The 25067-nt window shown below is 45.2% G+C and overlaps 1 protein-coding gene across 1 annotated transcript in view; it reads right to left on the bottom strand.

Moving 5' to 3' along the window:
• The window catches only part of LOC139267448 (E3 ubiquitin ligase TRAF3IP2-like), a 104027-nt gene that overhangs the window by 31013 nt on the left and 47947 nt on the right, over positions 1–25067 (bottom strand). The window contains exon 3 of the mRNA XM_070885790.1: positions 7757–8000. Within this exon, the coding sequence (XP_070741891.1) occupies positions 7757–8000 (244 nt within the window). The remainder of the gene's footprint in view (positions 1–7756; positions 8001–25067) is intronic.

Below are 25067 nucleotides of genomic sequence, written 5' to 3'. Positions count from 1 at the left end.
CACGGACATGATGGGCCGAATGGCCTCCTTCTGTGTCATAATTTTCAATGATTCTATGATCACTCCACTCAGTTCCTGATTTGTGCCGTGCCAAGATGTGAGGGCTGAAGCATCCTGGGAGAAATGCTGGCCAAAATTGGTGTTTAGAGACCAGAGAAGCCTACACTGCCTACCTAAAATGGCAATTGGGGTCCTATTTACATCAGAGGACGACATCAATTTCCATTTTTAAAAAGTGCCTATCGCCTGAAACAGGCAATTGTGCTGTCGAGCGGCAGGATCCTCTGTTGGGATTTTCCGGCACCACACAAACCAAAGCATCTATTGTAAACTAGGGGAGGGGTCAGCCTGTGCTTCATTTGCAGGCCCTTTGACACTCCAAACTCACATCCAGAGTGTGGAGGAGTAGCTGTTTACCTGCTTCACGAGATACAGCAAAACATGCACGCAACTGCATAGTCTGAATGCATCGAAGATGCAGAGTGGTAACAGCCTGTTGCAGAAGTCATGCAGTTAACTTGGGAACTAGATGTAGCAGGTTGATTGTCAATGCAACCTGCTCACCACATTATTGCAAAACCATCAGGGATCATGTCGCCATCCTTCCTTTTAGCCTTACCGAAGGGGATTGCCAATCTATTTTCTACCAGCCATGAATGAGACGCATTTTGTTCTGGGAGCACTAGGAACTGGGTTGAGACTCATTTCACATGAGACCCTTTCAATCACCAGAGAGACCAGGGCCTAGCCTTTGCAGTCTTTCCCCTCCCCCAACTGTGGCACATCTCTGCTAGAGTGAGACTTCCCCCTCCTCCCCCGCGCCCCCGCCCCCCCGCCGTCCGACCAGGAGATGCCCCGCTGACCTTGGTCATATTTCCAGCCCGGTATCACTTGCATAAGGGAGGTAGCCTGTGTCAGGAATCATGTCATTATGGGGTTGGAGCATTGCAACGAAATAGGTAATAAACAGGATGAGGTCCTACAAGCTGAATTTAGGGAGCTAGGAGTTAAATTAAAAAGTAGGACCTCAAAGGTAGTAATCTCAGGATTGCTACCAGTGCCTTATGCTAGTCAGAGTAGAAATAGCAGGATAGCTCAGATGAATACATGGCTTGAGGAGTGGTGCAAGAGGGAGGGATTCAAATTCCTGGGACATTGGAACCGGTTCTGGGGGAGGTGGGACCAGTACAAACCGGACGGTCTGCACCTGGGCAGGACCGTAACCAATGTCCTAGGGGGAGTGTTTGCTAGTGCTGTTGGGGAGGGGTTAAACTAATATGGCAGGGGGATGGAACCTATGCAGGGAGACAGAGGGAAATAAAATGGGGGCAGAAGCAAAAGATAGAAAGGAAAATAGTAAAAGTGGAGGGCAGAGAAACCCAAGGCAAAAATCAAAAAGGGTCACATTACAGCAAAATTCTAAAGGGACAAAGAATGTTAAAAAAACAAGCCTGAAGGCTCTGTGCCTCAATGCGAGGAGTATTTGTAATTAGGTGGATGAATTAACTGCACAGGCAGCTATTAATGATTATGATATAATTGGGATTACGGAGACATGGCTCCAGGGTGACCAAGGCTAGGAACTCAACATCTAGGGGTATTCAACATTCAGGAAGGATAGACAGAAAGGAAAAGGAGGTGGAGTCGCGTTGCTGGTTAAAGAGGAAATTAATGCAATAGTAAGGAAGGATATTAGCTTGGATGATGTGGAATCTGTATGGGTGGAGCTGCAGAATACCAAAGGGCAAAAAACGCTAGTGGGAGTTGTGTACAGACCACCAAACAGTAGTAGTGAGGCTGGGGACAGCATCAAACAAGAAATTAGGGATGTGTGTAATAAAGGTACAGCAGTTATCATGGGCGACTTTAATCTACATAAACATTGGGTTAACGAATTTGGTAGCAATGCGGTGGAGGAGGATTTCATGGAGTGTATTAGGGATGGCTTTCTAGACCAATATGTCGAGGAATCAACTAGAGAGCTGGCCATCCTAGACTGGGTGATGTGTAATGAGAGAGGACTAATTAGCAATCTTGTTGTGCGAAGCCCCCTGGGGAAGAGTGACCATAATATGGTAGAATTCTTTATTAAGATGGAGAGTGACAGTGTTAATTCAGAGACTAGGGTCCTGAACTTAAGGAAAGGTAACTTCGATGGTATGAGATGTGAATTGGCTAGGATAGACTGGCAAATGATACTTAAAGGGTTGACAGTGGATAGGCAATGGCAGAAATTTATAGATTACATGGATGAACTTCAACAATTGTACATCCCTGTTTGGAGTAAAAATAAAAAGGGGAAGGTAGCCTAACTGTGGCTAACAAGGGAAATTAAGGATAGTGTTAAATCCAAGGAATTGCCATATAAATTGGCCAGAAAAAGCAGCACCTGAGGACTGGGAGAAATTTAGAATTCAGCAGAGGAGGTTAAAGGGTCTAATTAGGAAGGGGAAAATAAAGTATGAGTGAAAGCTTGCAGGGAACATAAAAACTGACTGCAAAAGCTTCTATAGATATGTGAAGAGAAAAAGATTAGTGAAGACCAATGTAGGTCCTTTGCAGACAGAATTATGGGGACTTTATAATGGGGAACAAAGAAACGGCAGACCAATTGAAGAAATACCTTGGATCTGTCTTCACTAAGAAAGACAAATAACTTTCCGGAAATACGAGGGGTTCGAGGGTGTAGCGAAAAGGAGGAACTGAAGGAAATCCTTATTAGTCAGGAAATTGTGTTAGGGAAACTGATGGGATTGAAGGCCGATAAATCCCCAGGGCCTGATAGTCTGCATCCCAGAGTACTTAAGGAAGTAGCCCTAGAAATAGTGGATGCATTGGTGATCATTTTCCAACATTCTATTGACTCTGGTTCAGTTCCTATTGACAGGATGGTAGCTAATGTAACACCACTTTTTAAAAAAGAAGGGAGAGAAAAAATGGAGAATTATAGACAGTCAGCCTGACATCGGTGGTGGGGAAAATGTTGGAATCAATTATTAAGGATGAAATAGCAGTGCATTTGGAAAGCAGTGACAGAATCGGTCCAAATCAGCATGGATTTATGAAAGGGAAATCATGCTCGACAAATCTTCTAGAATTTTTTGAGGATGTAACTAGTAGAATGGACAAGGGAGAACTAGTGGATGTGGTGTATTTGGACTTTCAAAAGGCTTTTGACAAGGTCCCACACAAGAGGTTGGTGTGCAAAATTAAAGCACATGGTATTGGGGATAATGAATTGACGTGGATAGAGAACTGGTTGGCAGACAGGAAGCAAAGAGTCGGAATAAACGGGTGTCATGGTACATCAGTCATTGAAGTTTGGCGTGCAGGTACAGCAGGCGGTGAAGAAGGTAAATGGCATGTTGGCCTTCATAGCTCGAGGATTTGAGTGTAGGAGCAGGGAGGTCTTGCTGCAGCTGTACAGGGCCTTGGTGAGGCCACACCTGCAATATTATGTTCAGTTTTGGTCTCCTAGTCTGAGGAAGGACGTTCTTGCTATTGAGGGAGTACAGCGAAGGTTCACCAGATTGATTCCCGGGATGGCAGGACTGACATATGAGGAGCGACTGGATCAACTGGGCTTGTATCCACTGAAGTTTAGAAGAATGAGAGGGGATCTCATAGAAACATATAAAATTCTGATGGGATTGGACAGGTTTGAGGCATAGAAACATAGAAAATAGGTGCAGGAGTAGGCCATTCGGCCCTTTCTAGCCTGCACCGCCATTCAATGAGTTCATGGCTGAACATGCAACTTCAGTACCCCATTCCTGCTTTCTCGCCATACCCCTTGATCACACTAATAGTAAGGACTTCATCTAACTCCTTTTTGAATATATTTAGTGAATTGGACTCAACAACTTTCTGTGGTAGAGAATTCCACAGGTTCACCACTCTCTGGGTGAAGAAGTTTCTCCTCATCTCTGTCCTAAATGGCTTACCCCTTATCCTTAGATTGTGACCCCTGGTTCTGGACTTCCTCAACATTGGGAACATTCTTCCTGCATCTAACCTGTCTGAACCCATCAGAATTTTAAACGTTTCTATGAGGTCCCCTCTCATTCTTCTGAACTCCAGTGAATACAAGCCCAGTTGATCCAGTCTTTCTTGATAGGTCAGTCCCGCCATCCCGGGAATCAGTCTGGTGAACCTTCGCTGCACTCCCTCAATAGCAAGAATGTCCTTCCTCAGGTTAGGGGACCAAAACTGTTCACAATACTCCAGGTGTGGCCTCACCAAGGCCCTGTACAACTGTAGCAACACCTCCCTGCCCCTGTACTCAAATCCCCTCGCTATGAAGGCCAACATGCCATTTGCTTTCTTAACCGCCTGCTGTACCTGCATGCCAACCTTCAATGACTGATGTACCATGACACCCAGGTCTCTTTGCACCTCCCCTTTTCCTAATCTGTCACCATTCAGATAATAGTCTGTCTCTCTGTTTTTACCACCAAAGTGGATAACCTCACATTTATCCACATTATACTTCATCTGCCATGCATTTGTCCACTCACCTAACCTATCCAAGTCACTCTGCAGCCTCATAGCATCCTCCTCGCAGCTCACACTGCCACCCAACTTAGTGTCATCCGCAAATTTGGAGATACTACATTTAATCCCCTCGTCTAAATCATTAATGTACAGTGTAAACAGCTGGGGCCCCAGCACAGAACCTTGTGGTACCCCATTAGTCACTGCCTGCCATTCTGAAGAATGTTCCCGTTGCTGGGGAGTTCCAGAACCAGGGATCACAGTCTAAGAATAAGGAGTAAGCCCTTTAGGACCGAGATGAGGAGAAACTTCTTCACTCAGAGAGTGGTTACCCTGTGAAATTCTCTGCTGCTGAAAGTTGTTGACGCCAGTTCGTTAGATATATTCAAAAGGGAGTTCGATATGGCCCTTACAGCTAAAGGGATCAAGGGGTACGGAGAGAAAACAGGAAAGTGTGATAGAGAATTCAAACAGACTGCATTTAGACAGGTTGAGAAACACAGACTCCCGTGTCTACGTGCGACTGAGCACATTGCATTTAGTCATCAATCAACTTGACATTTTAGAACCTTTGGGTGGCGAGCCAATTAAAGGTTAAAAGACTATCAAATGAGCCAATAAGGTCAAAGAAGGCGAGTTCTTTTCTCTAAATTGCACCAGGTATAAGTACAGCCATTTTGGCCATGTGATACCAGAAGGACAAAGACCTGGCTTAAAGCCAAGAGCTTGTTGCTGCTGCCAAAATAAAGTTACATTAAAACTACAATCGGAGTTCGTATTTCATTGGAAATTAAGAGATCTAACAAAGGGGTACTGAGGTTGAATGATCAGCCATGATCTTATTGAATAGTGGTGCAGGCTCGAAGGGCCGGATGGCCTGCTCCTGCACCTAATTTCTATGTTCCTATGTTTCTACAGTCCTTGTGTGGGAGAGATAGGTGGCTGGTGAGCTGTCTTAAAAGAAAGCAGTTTTTCTGGCTCGAACAATTTCGGTCAAATATGGGCCTGTGCTGGGCACAGCTGTGCTTTGAAACACACGGCTCTCTTCAATACCTGCCCCAGGGTTCTACTGGACACTTGGAGTTGTCCCGGCATCCAGCGTTCCTGGAGTGCGAATGGCAGAAAACATGGTGGAGCCCGCATCACCCATCTAGATCTAGCCAAACATTCCCCGGAGGAGGCAGAAAGCCGAGGCCCATACTTATAAGCATCCGATTTATATCTTATGAAAGATGCTGTCAGCCAAGTGATTGAAAGAGGAAGGGATACAGGGTAAGATGTGATCTAGGGGGACACAGATGAGCAAGGTGATGTTCTGAATAACATTAAAATGCATTGCAACATAAATGTGTCATGTGTCATTAATTCAGAAGATACGTTCATTTCATCAGTTTGTGCTTGATTTGAATCCAGGTCCTAAAGGTACTAAATCACTGAACCTCACAGGTCCTAAAGATGATAAATCACTGAACCTCACAGGTCCTAAAGGTGATAAATCACTGAACCTCACAGGTCCTAAAGGTGATAAATCACTGAACCTCACAGGTCCTAAAGGTGATAAATCACTGAACCTCACAGGTCCTAAAGGTGATAAATCACTGAACCTCACAGGTCCTAAAGGTACTAAATCACTGAACCTCACAGGTCCTAAAGGTACTAAATCACTGAAATGCCCAGGTCCTAAAGGTGATAAATCACTGAACCTCACAGGTCCTAAAGGTGATAAATCACTGAACCTCACAGGCCCTAAAGGTGATAAATCACTGAACCTCACAGGTCCTAAAGGTACTAAATCACTGAACTGCCCAGGTCCTAAAGGTGATAAATCACTAAACCTCACAGGTCCTAAAGGTACTAAATCACTGAACCTCACAGGTCCTAAAGGTACTAAATCACTGAACTGCCCAGGTCCTAAAGGTGATAAATCACTAAACCTCACAGGTCCTAAAGGTGATAAATCACTGAACCTCACAGGTCCTAAAGGTACTAAATCACTGAACCTCACAGGTCCTAAAGGTACTAAATCACTGAACCTCACAGGTCCTAAAGATGATAAATCACTGAACCTCACAGATCCTAAAGGTACTAAATTGTTGCACCACTCAGGCCCTAAAGATACTAAACCATTGCACTGCCCAGATCCTAAAATTGCTACAGCGCCCAGGTCCATCCCTGCTATTTTAAGCTAGTTGTTATTGTGTTGCCTCAGTCGAGCGTTTACATAACAACATCTGTGATAACATGTGCAGAACACAGTGAACTCCGGAATCAAACTAACTTTTTCTTTGCTACAAAATCCTGTTAAATAAGATTCTTGTTTTGTTATCTCCTAAATACAGGGAGTGATGTGTGCCACATTTCTAAAGCAAAATAGCGACATTTAAAGTAAGAGATTGGTTTAGACCTGAGGTAATGGACAATCTAAATTTTAGAGTAATTTACCTGGAATGTGTTATGTAATTATACCATTAAATATGCTGACTGAAGCTTTCACAGCCCCCATGATGGCTCGGCTGGTAAAGGCAGTGTGTAACTGTGCCAGGCAGACTAGGAAGGTGCAAGGTTAAACCTTCAGTAAGTGCTGAGTTGGCTGATATCAGTTGGAATGCAGCAGGGACATTACAGCTGGTTTCAGGAGCCCTGGACAAGGAGGAGGAAGAATACCAGCCAGGGTTCCGCTCTTGGATGCTGTATACCATCAAACCTAGCTGCGATGTCCATTAAAGCTCGAAAGGGTGACTGCATTCACTGTCTGGGTTCATACTTGAATAATGGCACCTTGGCCACAGCATTTTAGGTGAGTGGTGCTAGGGAAGCCACACTCCACCAGGAGTCAGTGCCGTCAGGAGAGGGCAGGGATGAAAAAGGAAAAAAATGCTTGGAATCTCCAGGACTTTCAGGCACTGAAGGTGCCAGCAATGTCTCGCAGGTTAAGTTCCAAATCCAAGTGGTTTTGGTCAATGTAATTGTGACATTCAATGAATTGCACACATACACACACACACACTACCAAGTTAAATACACCAAAGAGATGTGTCCAGGACACCAACCTGTATCTGTGAGAATAGCAAAGGGAGAATGGAGAAACAGCGAGACAAGAAACGTAGATAAAGAAGCGCGTGTGCACACACACACTCACTCACTCACTTACGAGCACACACACAGGGAAAGAGAGTAAACAGAAACACAGAGATGGGATACATACAGATAAAGAGATCGAAAACATGGAGTGACCAAGTGCAAGTTCAGTAACTGTACTCACCCAAATACTTGTGCTCGAGGTGGTCCTTGGATGAAGTTGCTTTGCATTCCTCCACTATAAGGATATCTTGAAAAGTACAGAGATGGAGAGTTAACCACTCCATATCCATAAGGCTGAGCGGGTGACATCTCTCTCACAGATATATCTTGGTTATATCTTATGGGTGGAGGAAAGGGACCACGGCGATATGCGTTGTCATAGCACTGTTTACATTTGCAGGCTGGAGGAGTGTAGTTCACACCATCTGGTAGCATAAAGAGATGCAAAAACAAATTGAGCTTTATTAACCGATAATTATTGGATTAACCAGTCAAAAATCATCATTTGCAATAGGTTTGCTTTCATTGTTGCTGCTGTGGACTTTTGCACAAGGAAATGATACCCCCCAATAATTGTTCCCCTTTCACTCCTTCCGTCCTGACTCGTGCTGCACTCCAGTTTGACAGGCAGCTTATCGAAGGGGCCACTGATCCTATGCAATCCCAGACAAGCACAGGTAGTTATAAGACGGCGAGAGGCATCACAGCCAAGCCCAATTCTGCAACATGCACAGTGGCCTGCTTTCCATCAATGGTGATCAGGGGTCCAAACACTGGTTGAGCTTTCCTCTTTCCTACACCAGGTAGGGCAAGGCCAAATGCAGCATCCCCACTGCCAAGCTACTTGGTGCTTCGGAGAATGAGGGAGGAAAATTCAGAGCAGTAATGAATTTCATAGTATTCATAGACTCAGCAGCTTAAGATGACTGCCCTTTGTATTTTCCTCTGGGAAAGTGCCCAGCCTCTGCTGGGTACCTCCAATTGTATCAGCATGGGGTTGAAAGCTTGACAGGTGGTCAACCCTTATATTAGGGTTTGTTGACCAAGTGTATTTGAGCACTAACGTTACCTGTCACTGTCCTATGTCACCATAGGATTACATGAGATATACAGCACAGAAACAGGCCATTTGGCCCAACCAGTCCATACCGGTGTTTGTATTCCACTCGAGCCTCCGCCTGTCTTTCCTCATCGAAATCGATCAGCATAACCCTCTATTCCCTTCTCCCTCACATGCTTGTCTAGCCTCCCCTTAAATACATCTATACTATTCGCTTCAACCACTCCCTGTGGTAGCGAGTTCCACATTCTCACCACTCTTTGGGTAAAGAAGTTTCTTCTAAATTCCCAATTGGATTTCTTGGTGACTATCTTATATTGATGGTCTCTAGTTATGCTCTTCCAAACAAATGGAAACATTCTCTCTGTATCCACTCTATCAAAACCTTTCATAATTTTAAAGACCTCTGTTAGGTCACCCCTCAGCCTTCTTTTTTCCAAGAGAAAAGAGGCCCAGCCTGTTCATAGAAACATAGAAAATAGGTGCAGGAGTAGGGCATTCGGCCCTTCGAGCCTGCACCGCCATTCAATGAGTTCATGGCTGAACATGCAACTTCAGTACTCCATTCCTGCTTTCTCGCCATACCCCTTGATCCCCCTAGTAGTAAGGACTACATCTAACTCCTTTTTGAATATATTTAGTGAATTGGCCTCAACAACTTTCTGTGGTAGAGAATTCCACAGGTTCACCACTCTCTGGGTGAAGAAATTTCTCCTCATCTCTGTCCTAAATGGCTTAACCCCTTATCCTTAGACTATGACCCCTGGTTCTGGACTTCCCCAACATTAATAAGAACATAAGAACATAAGAATTAGGAACAGGAGTGGGCCATCTAGCCCCTCGAGCCTGCTCCGCCACCCAACAGATCACGGCTGATCTGGCCGTGGACTCAGCTCCACTTACCCGCCCTCTCCCCGTAACCCTTAATTCCCTTATTGGTTAAAAATCTATCTATCTGTGATTTGAATACATTCAATGAGCTAGCCTCAACTGCTTCCTTGGGCAGAGAATTCCACAGATTCACAATCCTCTGGGAGAAGAAATTCCTTCTCAACTCGGTTTTAAATTGGCTCCCCCGTATTTTGAGGCTGTGCCCCCTAGTTCTAGTCTCCCCGACCAGTGGAAACAACCTCTCTGCCTCTATCCTGTCTATCCCCTTCATTATTTTAAATGTTTCTATAAGATCACCCCTCATCCTTCTGAACTCCAACGAGTAAAGACCCAGTCTACTCAATCTATCATCATAAGGTAACCCCCTCATCTCTGGAATCAGCCTAGTGAATCGTCTCTGTACCTACTCCAAAGCCAGTATATCCTTCCTTAAGTAAGGTGACCAAAACTGCACGCAGTACTCCAGGTGCGGCCTCACCAATACCCTGTACAGTTGCAGCAGGACCTCCCTGCTTTTGTACTCCATTCCTCTCGCAATGAAGGCTAACATTCCATTCGCCTTCCTGATTACCTGCTGCACCTGCAAACTAACTTTTTGGGATTCATGCACAAGGACCCCCAGGTCCCTCTGCACTGCAGCATCTTGTAATTTCTCCCCATTCAAATAATATTCCCTTTTACTGTTTTTTTTCCCCAAGGTGGATGACCTCACACTTTCCGACATTGTATTCCATCTGCCAAACCTTAGCCCATTCGCTTAACCTATCTAAATCTCTTTGCAGCCTCTTTGTGTCCTCTACACAACCCGCTTTCCCACTAATCTTTGTGTCATCTGCAAATTCTGTTACACTACACTCTGTTCCCTCTTCCAGGTCATCTATGTATATTGTAAACAGTTGTGGTCCCAGCACCGATCCCTGTGGCACACCACTAACCACCGATTTCCAACCCGAAAAGGACCCATTTATCCCGACTCTCTGCTTTCTGTTAGCCAGCCAATTCTCGATCCATGCTGATACATTTCCTCTGACTCCGCGTACCTTTATCTTCTGCAGTAACCTTTTGTGTGGCACCTTATCGAATGCATTTTGGAAATCTAAATACACCACATCCATCGGTACACCTCTATCCACCAACCTTTCTTGATATGTATACCCATGTATTTCTGGTAACATCCTTGTAAATCTTTTCCGTACCCACTCCAGTGCCTCTATATCCTTTATATAATATGGTGACCAGAACTGCACGCAGTACTCTAAGTGTGGTCTAACCAAGGTTCGATACAGGTTTAACATAACTTCCTTACTTTTCAATTCTATACATCTAGTAATAAACCCTAGTGCTTGGTTTGCTTTTTTTAATGGCCTTGCTAATCTGTGTCGCAACTTTTAGCGATGTGTGAATTTGTACTCCGAGATCCCTTTTTTCCTCTACCCCACCTAGACTCGAACCCTCCAAGTAATAAGTGACCTCCCTATTCTATAATTGACCAACCAAGGTCTGAGTCTATAAACCAAGATTACAAGTCAAGAAAATTATTTTAGTGTTGTGTATTTGATGATGCCTGGTACGTGTATGTATGTAGGGTATCTGCAGAAATCATGAAGTGCGCTGCAAGGACTTTACCAGGATTTCAAATGCTCATTGCTAGTTTTAGTTGTAGGGACAAGCCTAGTTGGGACTAGTGGAACCGACTCTTCTTAGCATCAATCAAACTAACTATGAATGATCCATTCTTCTTTCCTTAAGTCGTCTTCTTAGGCAGTCCCTCGGAGTCGAGGATGACTTGCTTCCACACGAATATGAGTTCTCAGGTGACTGATGAGTCCATGAGGGTCCTGATGTTCCAGGTTCCGAACTTAATTTTAAAGGGTGGAAGATGCCTGTGCGTGAATTCTTATAACGTGATGTGGCCGTTGCACACCAGCTACCATACGGGCTTGGTCCAATGACAAGGGGACCCAAGATGATTGGAGACCAGGCTCCGCTGCCTGGGCCTAGTCATCATCATCGTAGGCGGTCCCTCGAACGAGGATGACTTGCTTCCACACCAAAGGGGATGAGTTCATAGATGTTTCAATGAAGGGCCTGATATTCCAGTCCTGAACTCCAGGGATGGAAGATGTCTGTGCGTGGATTTTTTTAACGTGTGATGACCATTGCACATCAGCCACCACACGGGCTGGACAGAGCTAGACCTTTATCCAGTGGCAAGAGTTAACCAGGACCACTGGAGACCAGCTCTGCAAGCATATTGCTCATGACCTTCATGAGATAGAACTGGAAGTTGGTCACCATTTCAAGATAGATACCGATTCCAGGGACATTTGGACTCAGTAAACATCTTGTACGTGTTCAGTGATAACAATGATACTTGCTATGGCCCTGACTACTTGTCATTGTCCCACCATGATTCTGGACATTTCCTAATCATTTTCCTCAGTCTTTTGAATACAACTGATTCAATCTGGTGTGTGGCTCACACTCTAGATCACAATATAGGAGCCTTGGTAATCATACAGTTGGGCAATTCATAAACAATTGGGGTGACAGACTAGGTGATACAGTGTGGTTTGCACACAGTCCTCTCACCTCCAGAACTTGGACTCAATCTATCACACACTGAGGAGCTTATGGGGTCTTGCCTCTTGCCCATTAAACAATATGAATTTGAGTAGTCTCAACTCCATTTCCAGTGCCTTTCAGCCCCCATCGCAAAGCTCAGTAACTGACACTAAATTGTTGGTCTCACACGGAAAGGGTATGACTGGCCGGTGTGAGAAATGATTTATAAAGATTTAGCATAACTTCCTTACTTTTATACTCTCTGCATCTGTTTATAAAGCCAAGGATCCCATATTCTTTTTTAGTAGCCTTCTCAACTTGTGATGCCACCTTCAGAGATTTATGTACTCTCTGTTCCTGGATCCCTTTTAAGATTGTGAAACACGTATTTTGAGATGTTTCATAGAAACATAGAAAATAGATGCAGGAGTAGGCCATTCGGCCCTTCGAGCCTGCACCGCCATTCAATAAGATCATGGCTGATCATTCCCTCAGTATCCCTTTCCTGCTTTCTCTCCATACCCCTTGAACCCCTTAGCCGTAAGGGCCATATCTAACTCCCTCTTGAATATATCCAATGAACTGGCATCGACAACTCTCTGCGGCAGGGAATTCCACAGGTTAACAACTCTCTGAGTGAAGACGTTTCCCCTCATCTCAGTCCTAAATGGCCTACCCCTTATCCTAAGACTATGTCTGGACTTCCCCAACATCGGGAGCATTCTTCCTGCATCTAACCTGTCCAGTCCCGTCAGAATCTTATACGTTTCTATGAGATCCCCTCTCATCCTTCTAAACTCCAGTGTATAAAGGCCCAGTTGATCCAGTCTCTCCTCATATGACAGTCCAGCCATCCCTGGAATCAGTCTGGTGAACCCTCGCTGCACTCTCTCAATAGCAAGAACATCCTTCCTCAGATTAGGAGACCAAAACTGAACACAATATTCCAGGTGAGGCCTCACTAAGGCCCTGTACAACTGCAGCAAGACCTCCCTGCTCCTATACTCAAATCCCCTAGCTATGAAGGCCAACATACCATTTGTCTTCTTCACCGCCTGCTGTACCTGCATGCCAACTTTCAGTGACTGATGAACCATGACACCCAGGTCTCGTTGCACCGCCCCTTTTCCTAATCTGCAGCCATTCAGATAATATTCTGCCTTCGTGTTTTTGCCCCCAAAATGGATAACCTCACATTTATCCACATTATACTGCATCTACCATGCATTTGTCCACTCACCTAACCTGTCCAAGTCACCATGCAGCCTCTTAGCATCCTCCTCACAGCTCACACCGCCACCCAGTGACATGGTATGTAAATGCGAGTTTTCTTTAATCCTCGACTGCAACTTTTCGACATTTTCACTTCAAAAGGTGAAGTGGAGATTTATTAGAATGGTACCAGAGATGCAGGACTTCAGTTTCGTGGAGAGACTAGAGAAGCTGTGATTGTTTTCCTCCCCTGCAGAGAGCGTTCAGGGGTGATTTAATAGACATGTTCAAAATCATGAACGGTTTTGATAGAGTAAATAGGGAGAAACTGTTTCCAGTGGCTGAAGGGTCGATAACAGACGAGACAAATTTAAGATAATTGCCAAAGAACCAGAGGTGAGGTGAGGAAAATATTATTTATGCAGCGAGTTGTTATGATCTGGAATGCATTACCTGCAAGGATGCTGGAAGCAGATTTAATAGTAACTTTCAAAAGGGAATTGAATAAATACTTGAAGGGAAAACAAATTGCAGGGCTGTGGGGTAAGAGCAGTGGAGTGAGACTAATTGGACAGCTCTTTCACAGGCATGATGGGCCAAATGACCTCCTTCTGTGCTGTATCATTCTATAATTCTAAAGAGTTAATTTTGAACTGCAGTCATTGTAGTTATGTATACAAACATGGCAACCAATTTGCACACCGTAAGATTCAACAATGTCCATGAACTATTTTTGCCCAAATAAAGGTCAACTTCTCTGCTTTGGGTTGGATGCCCTTGGTCTTTGGTTGGAAACAAGAAGGGAGACAGAGCCTTATAGCTGATGGTACTGCATATTGGACCCTCCAGATGGCATTATCAATATAGTGTCAATATAGTATGCTTTCTTACTAAAAAAACCCACACGCTGAAAGATTTGACAGAAGCAAGCGTTTCATATCACGGGAGATGGCCTTAACATGAAGGTGATGTCCAGTATAGTAGCTCAAAGCACTTAATATCGGATATTATTTAGCTAAATCAGAATGTTTTCAAACATTTAAGCAGGGCACTGGAAGAAGACTAAGAATGTAAAGAAAAAAGATTTTGGAAGATAGAAAATGTATTGGAGAGGGTCATTTGCTAGACCAAATTAAACATTGAAAATATAAAGAGTACTATAACTGTTAAACAAGTAGCATTAGTTAAAACCACACAGTAAACGTACAGTATAACAGGGAAGCTGCAGTAACTCCAGCAACAGGATTATTTTCTCTCCATGATTGCGATATTTAGGTGAGCTACAGTGTAACAGACAGCAGTATATCCAGTTCTGAGGAAAGACCATCGACCTGAAACGTTAACTCTGTCTCTCTCTCTCTCTCCACAAATGCTGCCTGACCCGCTGAGTATTTCCAGCAGTTTCTGTTTTTATTTCAGACTTACAGCATCAGCAGTATTTTGCTTTTGTGCAACATCCCCACTGACACCTGGGAATCCCTGGTCAAAGACCGCCCTAAGTGGAGGAAGTGCGTCCGGGAGGGCACTGAGCACCTCGAGTCTCGTCGCCGAGAGCATGCAGGCAGCGGAAGGAGTGTGTGGTAAACCAGACTCCCCACCCACCCCTTCCCTCAACGACTGTCTGTCCCACCTGTGACAGAGACTGTAATTCCCGTATTGGACTGTTCAGTTATCTGAGAACCCACTTTTACAGTAAAAGCAAGTCTTCTTCAATTTCGAGGGACTGCCTATGATGATGATGCTACCTGACAAAGGCTGCATACCCTGACTCTAATGTCACCCTAAGAATAGACCTAACACTAGAATAACCTGTGGGATTTCTATATTTTTAGAAATGATGAGTTTATAACATTGTGAAGCAGTGAGTTTGACACGTCAGCGATTCCATCAGTTACAAAGGCCTTTAGTCGTGATGCTTGAGGCATATAATGACTTTAAACATTTTAATAAGAGAAAGAAATCTATTTGAAACTGGCAACTGAAGAGGGTTAATGAATTTTTTTTGATGGAAGCATGTTCCGTAAATAGTGGAGCGTGACCTTGAGCCCAGATACAATGCTATTCGTGTTCAGTAGTGGTGGTGGTGAGGAGGGGGGTATTTTTATGTTCCATTTAGGAGCGCCATAAAATGGCCACCGCCAGCTGGTGGCAGGTCCTGTGGTGGCCCCCATATTGCTATCCCCCTTTGCGTTGCTGGTAACTGGCAGCGCCCTGAAAAGAAATGGCGGTGTAATGCCGTCAATCAGCATGCAACCTCACCAACGCGAACTTTGACCCTAGCGCCGGGTCCTAAGCACGCTGACAGTGGCGATGCTGCAGCTCTTAAAGGGGCACACACATCATTCAAGTAAGTTTGAATTTCAGGGTTTAGATGGGATTTTTTTGATTCTATTAAAGTGGTGGCTTGTTGTAAAAGATGTGAAAAGTTTCTTTTAAAAGAGTGCAGGGAGTGCTGCTGGACGCTTGCAAGGACTCAGATGGTAAATGAAGGTCTTTGAGAAGACAGAACATGCTGCAATTACTCAGCAGGTCACGCAACATCTATGGAGAGAAAAACAAAGTTCACATCTCAGGTCAACATGCTGCCTGACCAACTGAGTATATCCAGCATTTTATGCTGTCATTTCACATTTCCAGCATTCGCTTGCAGAGGGAGGCACAGCAGAGAAAGTTGCAGAAGAAGAGGAAGCCAAAGAGGAGGAATCAGATGGAAGGATGCATCCCAGACAGCCTCCTTGTGGCCGGAATGGAATCATCCGACTGCGGTCCCACTGGCTGGGCAGGCCCCTTCTTCTTGTTGACCCACTGACTGGGCAGCTGCATTTCTTGGGTGTGTGAAATGAGGAAGGCACAAGGGTGGAGTTGTGGCGATGGGAGGGAGAGAAAGCAGAAGGTGTATGCCAGAAGGAGGATAACGTGCGAGGACACTAGCATGTTGTATCCTTTCAGCCCCACTGCTGGCCAAGGGCTCAACCATGCCCCTGCCAAGAATGGCCGGCACCACCTCCTCCAAGGAGTTGAGGTGAGGCTAGGAATGGGAGATGTGCCTCGTCATTAGTACAGAATGTTGGTAGGTGAGTGATTGGGGGTTGTGCATTGAGCAGTGTGTGAGGTTAGTGGTGCAGTTGGTAGGAGATGGCTTTTGAAGATGGAGTCACTGACCTTGACCCCTGGTCTGAGGCCATGAAGCTTCTTTGGGCACTGGAGCCAGGTGGTGTGGGCGACACTGCTGGCAGTGACGGCCTCGGTGATGTGGTCCCACATCGTTCTTTCTGGAGGGCCTCTTGGCCCCTGTGGGCGGAGGATCTCTCTTGCAGTGCTGACCCCCTGCACAAAGCTGGAGTGCTGCGTGCGAGACCCTCGGTGCCCCTTCCCTGGCTTGCTCACCCATTTGTATTAGTGCTGAGGCAGTTTTCCCATTTGTTGAGGTTAAGAAGGTAATGCAGCTTTAAAAGTTGCATATTCACATTTGGAACTTCTTTTAAATGTTGAATATTTTTTTAAAAGGGTTAAAAAATATATTGATTCACTGCATTGTATTTTGTATTTCTTCAGATCACACGGTTTCGGGTGGGGTGGATTGTATAAGTTGTGACACACGGTATCGCAGTTGTGTGGGACAGGCTCGATGGTCCAGGTGGTCTTTGCATGTCCGTCATTTTTCGCATGTTCGTATGTGCATGGCCCCTTTAATTGTCAGACCTCTTCATTACCCACAATGCCTTGCGAGCTCCACAGCTTCGCTCACAGAGGGTGTGGGAAGCTGCAACGCCAGACCTGGACAGAAACGTTGTCCTGGATCCTTCCACCAACACCGGCAACTTTGTTGGTGAACACAAATTTTTCTGATTTTGTTACGTATTTTGCACAGGAGAAAATCTTTCCCCGAGGCTCTGAACACAGTGCTCCACCACACACACCCGCGTGCTTTTAGTGGGCCCTTTATTTCAGAGAGATTGAAACAGCAGATCATGTCCATGTAGTAACAATAACATAGCAAAAATAGGAGAACTATCGTCAATCAATCTGCCGTGCCTTATCACACAGTTGTCATTCATCAGAGCTTAAATCAACTCCTCCCCTCACAATCTGGTTTCATATTACGGTTTCTCTGCAAGTGTATTGATGGCAACTGATAAACAGCCATCTGCGGAGCAGTGTACTTGCACAGAGCAGTATTACTTACACAAAGAAAGATTTGCATTTATATAGCGCCTTTTCACGACCTCAGGACGCCACCAAGCGCTTTACAGCCAAATGAGGTACTTTTGAAGTGTAGTCACTGTTGTTATGTACAAGAACAATGATTCAGGGGCATCAGCCTCATGTGAAGACAGTGGAAACGCTTTGCACATGTGTGGCTGAGATGACAGAAAAGTGGGCGGAGTCCACTACTCACATCTGCAACACACTGCAGGACGTTTCTCAAGACCGACCTGGTGGCTGTGGCAGCCCAGGAGTTTGCTGCCAGAGGATATTGGTGGCTCCAAAATGACCAGGCCAGAACAGCATACTTTCACAAGCTTCCAAGACCTCATTGGGACTCGCAGCTCTATGATGACACAGGCCAGTAGCACCATTGGGCGCAGATGCCACTGTCTCTCCAGAAGAAATTTCCCCTCATATCTCCTCTAAGCCTCCCACCAATTACTTTAAATCTAAGCCCCCTGGTTGTTGACCCCTCTGCCAAGGGAAACAGGTCCTTCCTATCCACTCTATCCAGGCCCCTCATAGCTTTATACACCTCAATCAGGTCTCCCCTCAGTCTCCTCTGTTCCAAAGAAAACAGACCCAGCATAAGAACATAAGAAATAGGAGCAGGAGCAGGCCATACGGCCCTTCGAGCCTGCTCTGCCATTCAATAAGATCATAGCTGATCTGATCATGGACTCAGCTCCACTTCCCCGCCCGCTCCCCATAACCCCTTATCCCCTTATCATTTAAGAAACTGACTATTTCTGTCTTAAATTTATTCAATGTCCCAGCTTCCACAACTCTCTTAAGCAGCGAATTCCACAGATTCACAACCCTCTGAGAAAATAAATTTCTCCTCATCTCAGTTTTAAATGGGCGGCCCCTTATTCTAAGATCATGCCCTCTAGTTCTAGTCTCCTCCATCAGTGGAAACATCCTCTCTGCATCCACCTTGTCAAGCTCCCTCATAATCTTATACGTTTCGATAAGATCACCTTTCATTCTTCTGAATTCCAATGAGTAGAGGCCCAACCTACTCAACCTTTCCTCATAAGTCAACCCCCTCATCTCCGGAATCAACTTAGTGAACCTTCTCTGAACTGCCTCCAAAGCAAGTATTTCCTTTCGTAAATATGGAAACCAAAACTGCACGCTGTATTCCAGGTGTGGCCTCACCAATACCCTGTATAACTGTAGCAAGACTTCCCTGCTTTTATACTCCATTCCCTTTGCAATAAAGGCCAAGATTCCATTGGCCTTCTGATCACTTGCTGTACCTGCATACAAACCTTTTGTGTTTCATGCATGAGTACCCCCAAGTCCCACTGTACTGCAGCACTTTGCAATCTTTCTCCATTTAAATAATAACTTGCTCTTTGATTTTTTTCTGCCAAAGTGCATGACCTCACACTTTCCAACATTATATTCCAACTGCCAAATTTTTTCCCACTCACTTAGCCTGTCTATGTCCTTTTGCAGATTTTTTGTGTCCTCCTCACACATTGCTTTTCCTCCCATCTTTGTATCGTCAGAAAACTTGGCTACATTACACTCAGTCCCTTCTTTCAAGTCGTTAATATAGATTGTAAATAGTTGGGGTCCCAGCTCTGATCCCTGCGGCACCCCACTAGTTACTGATTGCCAACCAGAGAATGAACCATTTATCCCAACTCTCTGTTATTAGTTAGTTAGCCAATGCTCTATCCATGCTAATATATTACCCCCAACTCTGTAAACTTTTATCTTGTGCAGTAACTTTTTATGTGGCACCTTGTCGAATGCCTTTTGGAAGTCCAAATACACCACATCCACTGGTTTCCCTTTATCCATCCTGTTTGTTACATCCTCAAAGAATTCCAGCAAATTTGTCAAACATGACTTCCCTTTCATAAATCCATGCTGACTCTGCCTGACCGAATTTTGCTTTTCCCAATGTCCTGCTACTGCTTCTTTAATAATGGACTCCAACATTTTCCCAACCACAGATGCTAGGCTAACTGTTTTATAGTTTCCTGCTTTTTGTCTGCCTCCTTTTTTAAAATAGGGGCGTTACATTTTCAGTTTTCCAATCTGCTGGGGCCTCCCCAGAATCCAGGGAATTTTGGTAAATTACAACCAATGCATCCACTATCCCTGCCGCTACTTCTTGTAAGACCCTAGAATGCAAGCGATCAGGTCCAGGGGATTTATCTGTCTTTAGTCCCATTATCTTACTGAGTACCACTTCCTTAGTGATTGTGATTCCTCCCCCCCTATAGCCCCTTCACTATCCACTGTCAACATCTCCAATCTTTCCTCATAATAAAATTCTCCAGTCCAGGTAACATTCTTGTAAATCTCCTCTGCACCCTTTCCAGTGCAATTACATCTTTCCTGTAATGTGGTGACCAGAACTGCACACAGTACTCCAGCTGCGGCCTAACCAGTGTTTTATATAGTTCATGCGTAATGTCCTTGTTCTTATATTCCATGCCTCGACTAATAAAGGCAAGTATTCCATATGCCTTCTTAACCACCTTATCTACCTGGCCTGCTACCTTCAGGAATCTGTGGACTTGCACTCCAAAGTCCCTCCGTTCCTCTACACTTTTCAGTGTCATACCATTTAATGTCTATTCCCTTGCCTTGTTAGACCTCCCCAAATACATTACCTCACACTTATCCAGATTGAATTCCATTTGCCACTGTTCCACCCACCTGACCAGTACATTGATATCTTCCTGCAATCCGCAGCTTTCTTCTTCATTATCAACCACACAGCCTATTTTAGTGTAATCTGCAAACTTCTTAATCAGACCCCTAACATTTAAGTCCAAGTCATCGATATATACCACAAAAAGCCAGGGACCCAGCACTGAGCCCTGTGGCACCCCACTGGATACAGCCTTCCAGTCACAAAAACACGCATCAACCATTACCCTTTGTTTCCTGCTTCCGAGCCAATTTTGGATCGAACTTGCCACTTTGTCCTGGATCCCATGGGCTATTACTTTCTTGACCAGTCTGCCATGTGGAACCTTATCAAAAGCTTTGCTAAAATCCATATACACTACATCATATGTACAACCTCCTGGTTACCGCCTCGAAAATTCAATCAAGTTAGTTAGACACAACCTTCCCTTAACAAATCCACGCTGACTGTTCTTGATTAATCCATGTCATTCCAAATGAAGATTTATCCTGTCCCTCAGGATTTTTCCAATAATTTTCCCACCACTGAGGTTAGGCTGACTGGCCTATAATTACTCTGTTTATCCCTTTCTCCCTTTTTAAACAAAGGTACAAAATTAGCAGTCCTCCAGTCCTCTGGCACCACACGTGGAGCCAGAGTGGACTGGAAAATGATGGTCAGAGCCTCTGCTCTTTCCTCTTTTACTTCTCTTAACAGCCTGGGATACATTTCATACGGAGTTGTTTCTGGTAGGGCATTCCAGCCTGTAAATTCCTTACCTTAGCGCTGGAATCGTGGCACAAAATGGCGGCTACCACTCGAGCACCCTCGAGTGCGGGACTCGGCGGCCGCCATTTTGGTGAGGGATTCGCACAACTTTCAGGTAAGTTTCCACTTAAGCTTTTGGACTGGATTTTTAAACTTTTATTGAAGGAGTGGCTTGGTGCAATACATGTTAAAAGTTTTTTTATGTGTGCAGGGAGACAGATAATGCTGCAAACGCTCAGCAGGTCAGGCAGCATCCGCGGAGAGGGAAACAGAGTTCACGACTCAAGTCGAGATGCTGCCTGACCTGCTGAGTATTTCCAGCATTTTATGCTGTCATTTCAGATTTACAGCATCCACTCGCAGAGGGAAGAGGAGGAAGCAGAAGAAAGGATGCAACCCAGACAGCCCCTTTCTGGCCAGGTTATCCAGGATGGAATCATTGGCCTGCGGTACCAGTGACCACAACCCCAATTCCCCATTCAACGGTAGTCCCACACCTTCCCTTTCCTCTGTTACTGACCATCACCGCACCCTCTTGGCCACAGTGATGAAAGAAAAGCCAGCTCAAAGCAAACTTTCCAATCTAGCTTTATACATCTATCCATCCAATATCACATCAAGACGTCCCTTTTACTGCCTTGTGCGTGCCTTTGCCTATCCTACTAATGTTACGCAGTGCTACCCCAGTGGCTGTATCATGGCTGGTGGAAGGCTGCTGACTTTCAGCGGGGTACACTGCAAATGTCCTTGCTGGTCGACCTTGAGGAGCTGGTGGCTGGGAGTGTCAAATCGAGTGGTGGTGTTTCTTCTTCTTCATTCTCCTCTCGCTCTTCTTGGTCAACCGTTGGCTGGGAAGGCTGAATTTCTTGGGTTGGTGAAATGAGGAAGGCACAAGGGTGGAGTTGTGGTGAGGGGAGGGCAGGAAAGCAAGAGGTGCATGCCAGAAGGAAGGTAACGTATGAGGATACCAGCAGCTTGTATACTTTTAGCCCCGCCGCTGACCAAGGGCTCAGCCATGCCCCTGCCAAGAATGACCAGCACTGTCTCCTCCAAGGGAACGAGGTGAAGCGAGGAATGGGAGGTGTACCTCGTGTTTGGTAACGATTGTTGGTGGGTGAGTGATTAGCCGGGGGGAGGGGGGGGGTGGGGATTCGTGCATTGAGCAGTGTGTGAGGTTAGTGGTGCAGTTGGTAGGAGATGGCTTTTGAAGATGGAGTCACTGACCTTGACCCCTGGTCTGAGGCCATGAAGCTTCTTTGGTCACTGGAGCCAGGTGGTGGGGGCGACACTGCTGGCAGTGATGGCCTCGGTGATGTGGTCCCACATCGTTCTTTCTGGAGGGCCTCCTGGCCCCTGTGGGCGGAGGACCTCTCCTGCAGTGTTGACCCCCTGCACAAAGCTGGAGTGCTGCGTGCGAGACCCTGGGTGCCCCTTCCCTGGCTTGCTCACCCATTTGTATTAGTGCTGAGCCATTTCTGTTAGTGCTGAAGCACTTTCGGCATTTTTCTTAGTTGCGGAAGGGAATGCAGTTTTAAGAGCTGAATACCCCGGCTTAAGAATTCTTTTACATGTTAATTTTTTAAGAAGTCAGTTGAGCGGTGAGGGCTAAAACATGCCTATTTTTACTTGATTTTTATTTTATCATTTCAGAAGTAAAGGGTTCTGGGGAGCGGGCAGGGAAGTGGAGCTGAGACCATGATCAGATCAGGCATGATCTTATTGAATGGCGGAGCAGGCTTTGAGGGGCCAAATGGCCTACTCCTGCTCCTATTTCTCATGTTCTTATGTAGAAGTCAGTTCCTCTTTAACAGACCAACACTGCTTTCTGAAATGACAACCTTGCTTTAAGAGCAGGCTGTTCGGGCTGCAATGACACCAGGGCCATGTTACATTGGGGCCTCCTGCCGAGACGTGCCCCGTGAGATTAGTGCTGGATTAATGTTAATTAGTCCCCAACGCCAGTTTTTCCGTCCTGCCGGAGCCACCATTTTCAGCGGCCATTCACACCCACCTGTGGTGACACGGCAGCTTTTGTGGCGTTCACAGATTTCTAGGCCTCCATGTCCTAACAACCCTCTGCATAAGAAGCATTTTTCAAACCCCTCCCTTTATGCTTTTGGTAATGATTTTAAATTTAGGTCTTTACTTAATTAAAAGTCTCATAATTCTGAACACCTCTTCACAACTTTCTTTGCTGTAATGAAGTAAAATTAGTACCACAACTACCTGAAGTATGTTTCTTACAGAAATTATATACAGAAGGTAAACAGGCCTTTCGGCCCAAACGGTCTGGGTTGTCATTTACTCCCCACGCAAGCAAGTAGTCCCAATCAATTTACCCACCCTGCTCCCATAGCCTTTCGTTCCCTTTTCCTTCATACATCTAGCCAATCAAATCTTCAATGTTATCGTTTTTCTGCCTCAACCACCAACCCTGGAAGTGAACTTCAGAGCCTCACAACTCTCTGTGTAAAATAGTTTCTCCTGCCCTCTGTTCTAAATCTCTTATATTTAATTTTGTATCTATGAACCCTTTGTTCTTCACTCCTCAACTGTTGAAAACAATCTGCTTCTATCTACACTGACGCCTCCCTTTATAATTTTAAACACTTTGATCATATTGCCTTGTATTCTGCATTGAGCCAATGAAAGAAAATCTATTTATTCTTCATGTTTATCTTTCCTTTTAAAGAAAGACTCTGTTAATATAGCGCCTTTCACGACCAACGGAAGTCTCAAAGCGCTTCTCAGCCAATGAAGTACTTTTTGAAGTGTAGTCACTTGTAATGTAGGAAACCCATCAACCAATTTGCGCACAGCAAGATCCCACAAACAGCAATGTGACAACGACCAGATAATCCGTTTTTGTTATGTTGATTGAAGGATAAATATTGGCCAAGACACCAAGGATAGCTCCCCTGCTTTTCCACAAATTAGTGCCATGGGATCTTTTACATCCATCTGAGAGAGCAGACAGGGCGTCGGTTTAACTTGCCATCAGAAAGACGGCAGCTCTGACAGTGCAGCGCTCCCTCAGCATTGCACTGGAGTGACAAGCTAGATTTTTGTGCTCCAGTTTCAGGAGTGGGACTCAAACCCACAACCTTCTGACTCAAAGGCTAGAGTGCTACACACTGAGCCACAGCTGACACGGCATATACCAGGCAGCATTCCAGTGAATCTGCACTGTCCTCTATCTAAAGCCTCAATCTTTTTCCTATAGTGTGGAGCCTAGTCTGCACACAGTGCTGAATCTAGTTTGCTATATTTCCCCTAATTCCATACCCCTCAATGCCCTCTCGCAATCTGCCATGTGATTCCGTGTTACTGTTAGATAACCGGCAATGAGCTGAATACTCAGTTGATCGAAGGTTTGGTGGTGTCAGTCGAGGACAAATTGTTGGCCAGGATATTGGGAAACTCTCTGCTTTTTGTCAAATAGTTTGACAAGATCTTTAAAGTGCAGCAGAACCACAGAATTAAGCAAGGCGGTATGTTGGTTTAATGTTTCCTCGAAAGCACAACAAATAATTCTCTAAATCGAAAGGTGACGTCACAGCCAAGGAGGTAAGTGATTGGTGAGTAGTTTGTCTTTTTCTTTTCTTTAGCAGTAAGTAACCTTTAGCATTATTGTTGCCAAGTTAATCTAAGGGTTAAGTCATGGCAGGACAACTCGGACACGTGTTATGCTCCTCCTGTGCTATGTGGGAAGTCAGCGACGTTTCCAGGGTCCCTGACGACTACATGTGCGGGAAGTGTATTCGCCTGCAGCACCTGACAGACCGCATTGCGGCACTGGAGCTGCGGGTGGATTTACTCTGGATCATCCGCGATGCTGAGGATGACGTGAATAGCACGTTTAGAAAGTTGGTCTTACCGTAGGTAAAGGTTACACAGCCAGATAGGTGATGGGTGACCAACAGGAAGAGCAGTGGAAGGAAGGTAGTGCAGGGGTCCCCTGCGGTCATCCCGCTGCAAAACAGATACACCGCTTTGGGTACTGTTGAAGGGGATGACTCATCACGGGAGAGCAGCAGAAGTCAAGTTTATGGCACCTTGAATGACTACGCTGCACAGGAGGGCAGGAAAAAGAGGAGGGCAGAGAAACCCCAAGGTAAAAAGCAAAAAGAG

The sequence above is a fragment of the Pristiophorus japonicus genome, chromosome 7 (assembly GCF_044704955.1).
Source record: "Pristiophorus japonicus isolate sPriJap1 chromosome 7, sPriJap1.hap1, whole genome shotgun sequence".
Lineage (NCBI taxonomy): Eukaryota > Metazoa > Chordata > Chondrichthyes > Pristiophoridae > Pristiophorus > Pristiophorus japonicus.
This window is presented reverse-complemented; position numbering and strand designations above follow the sequence as displayed.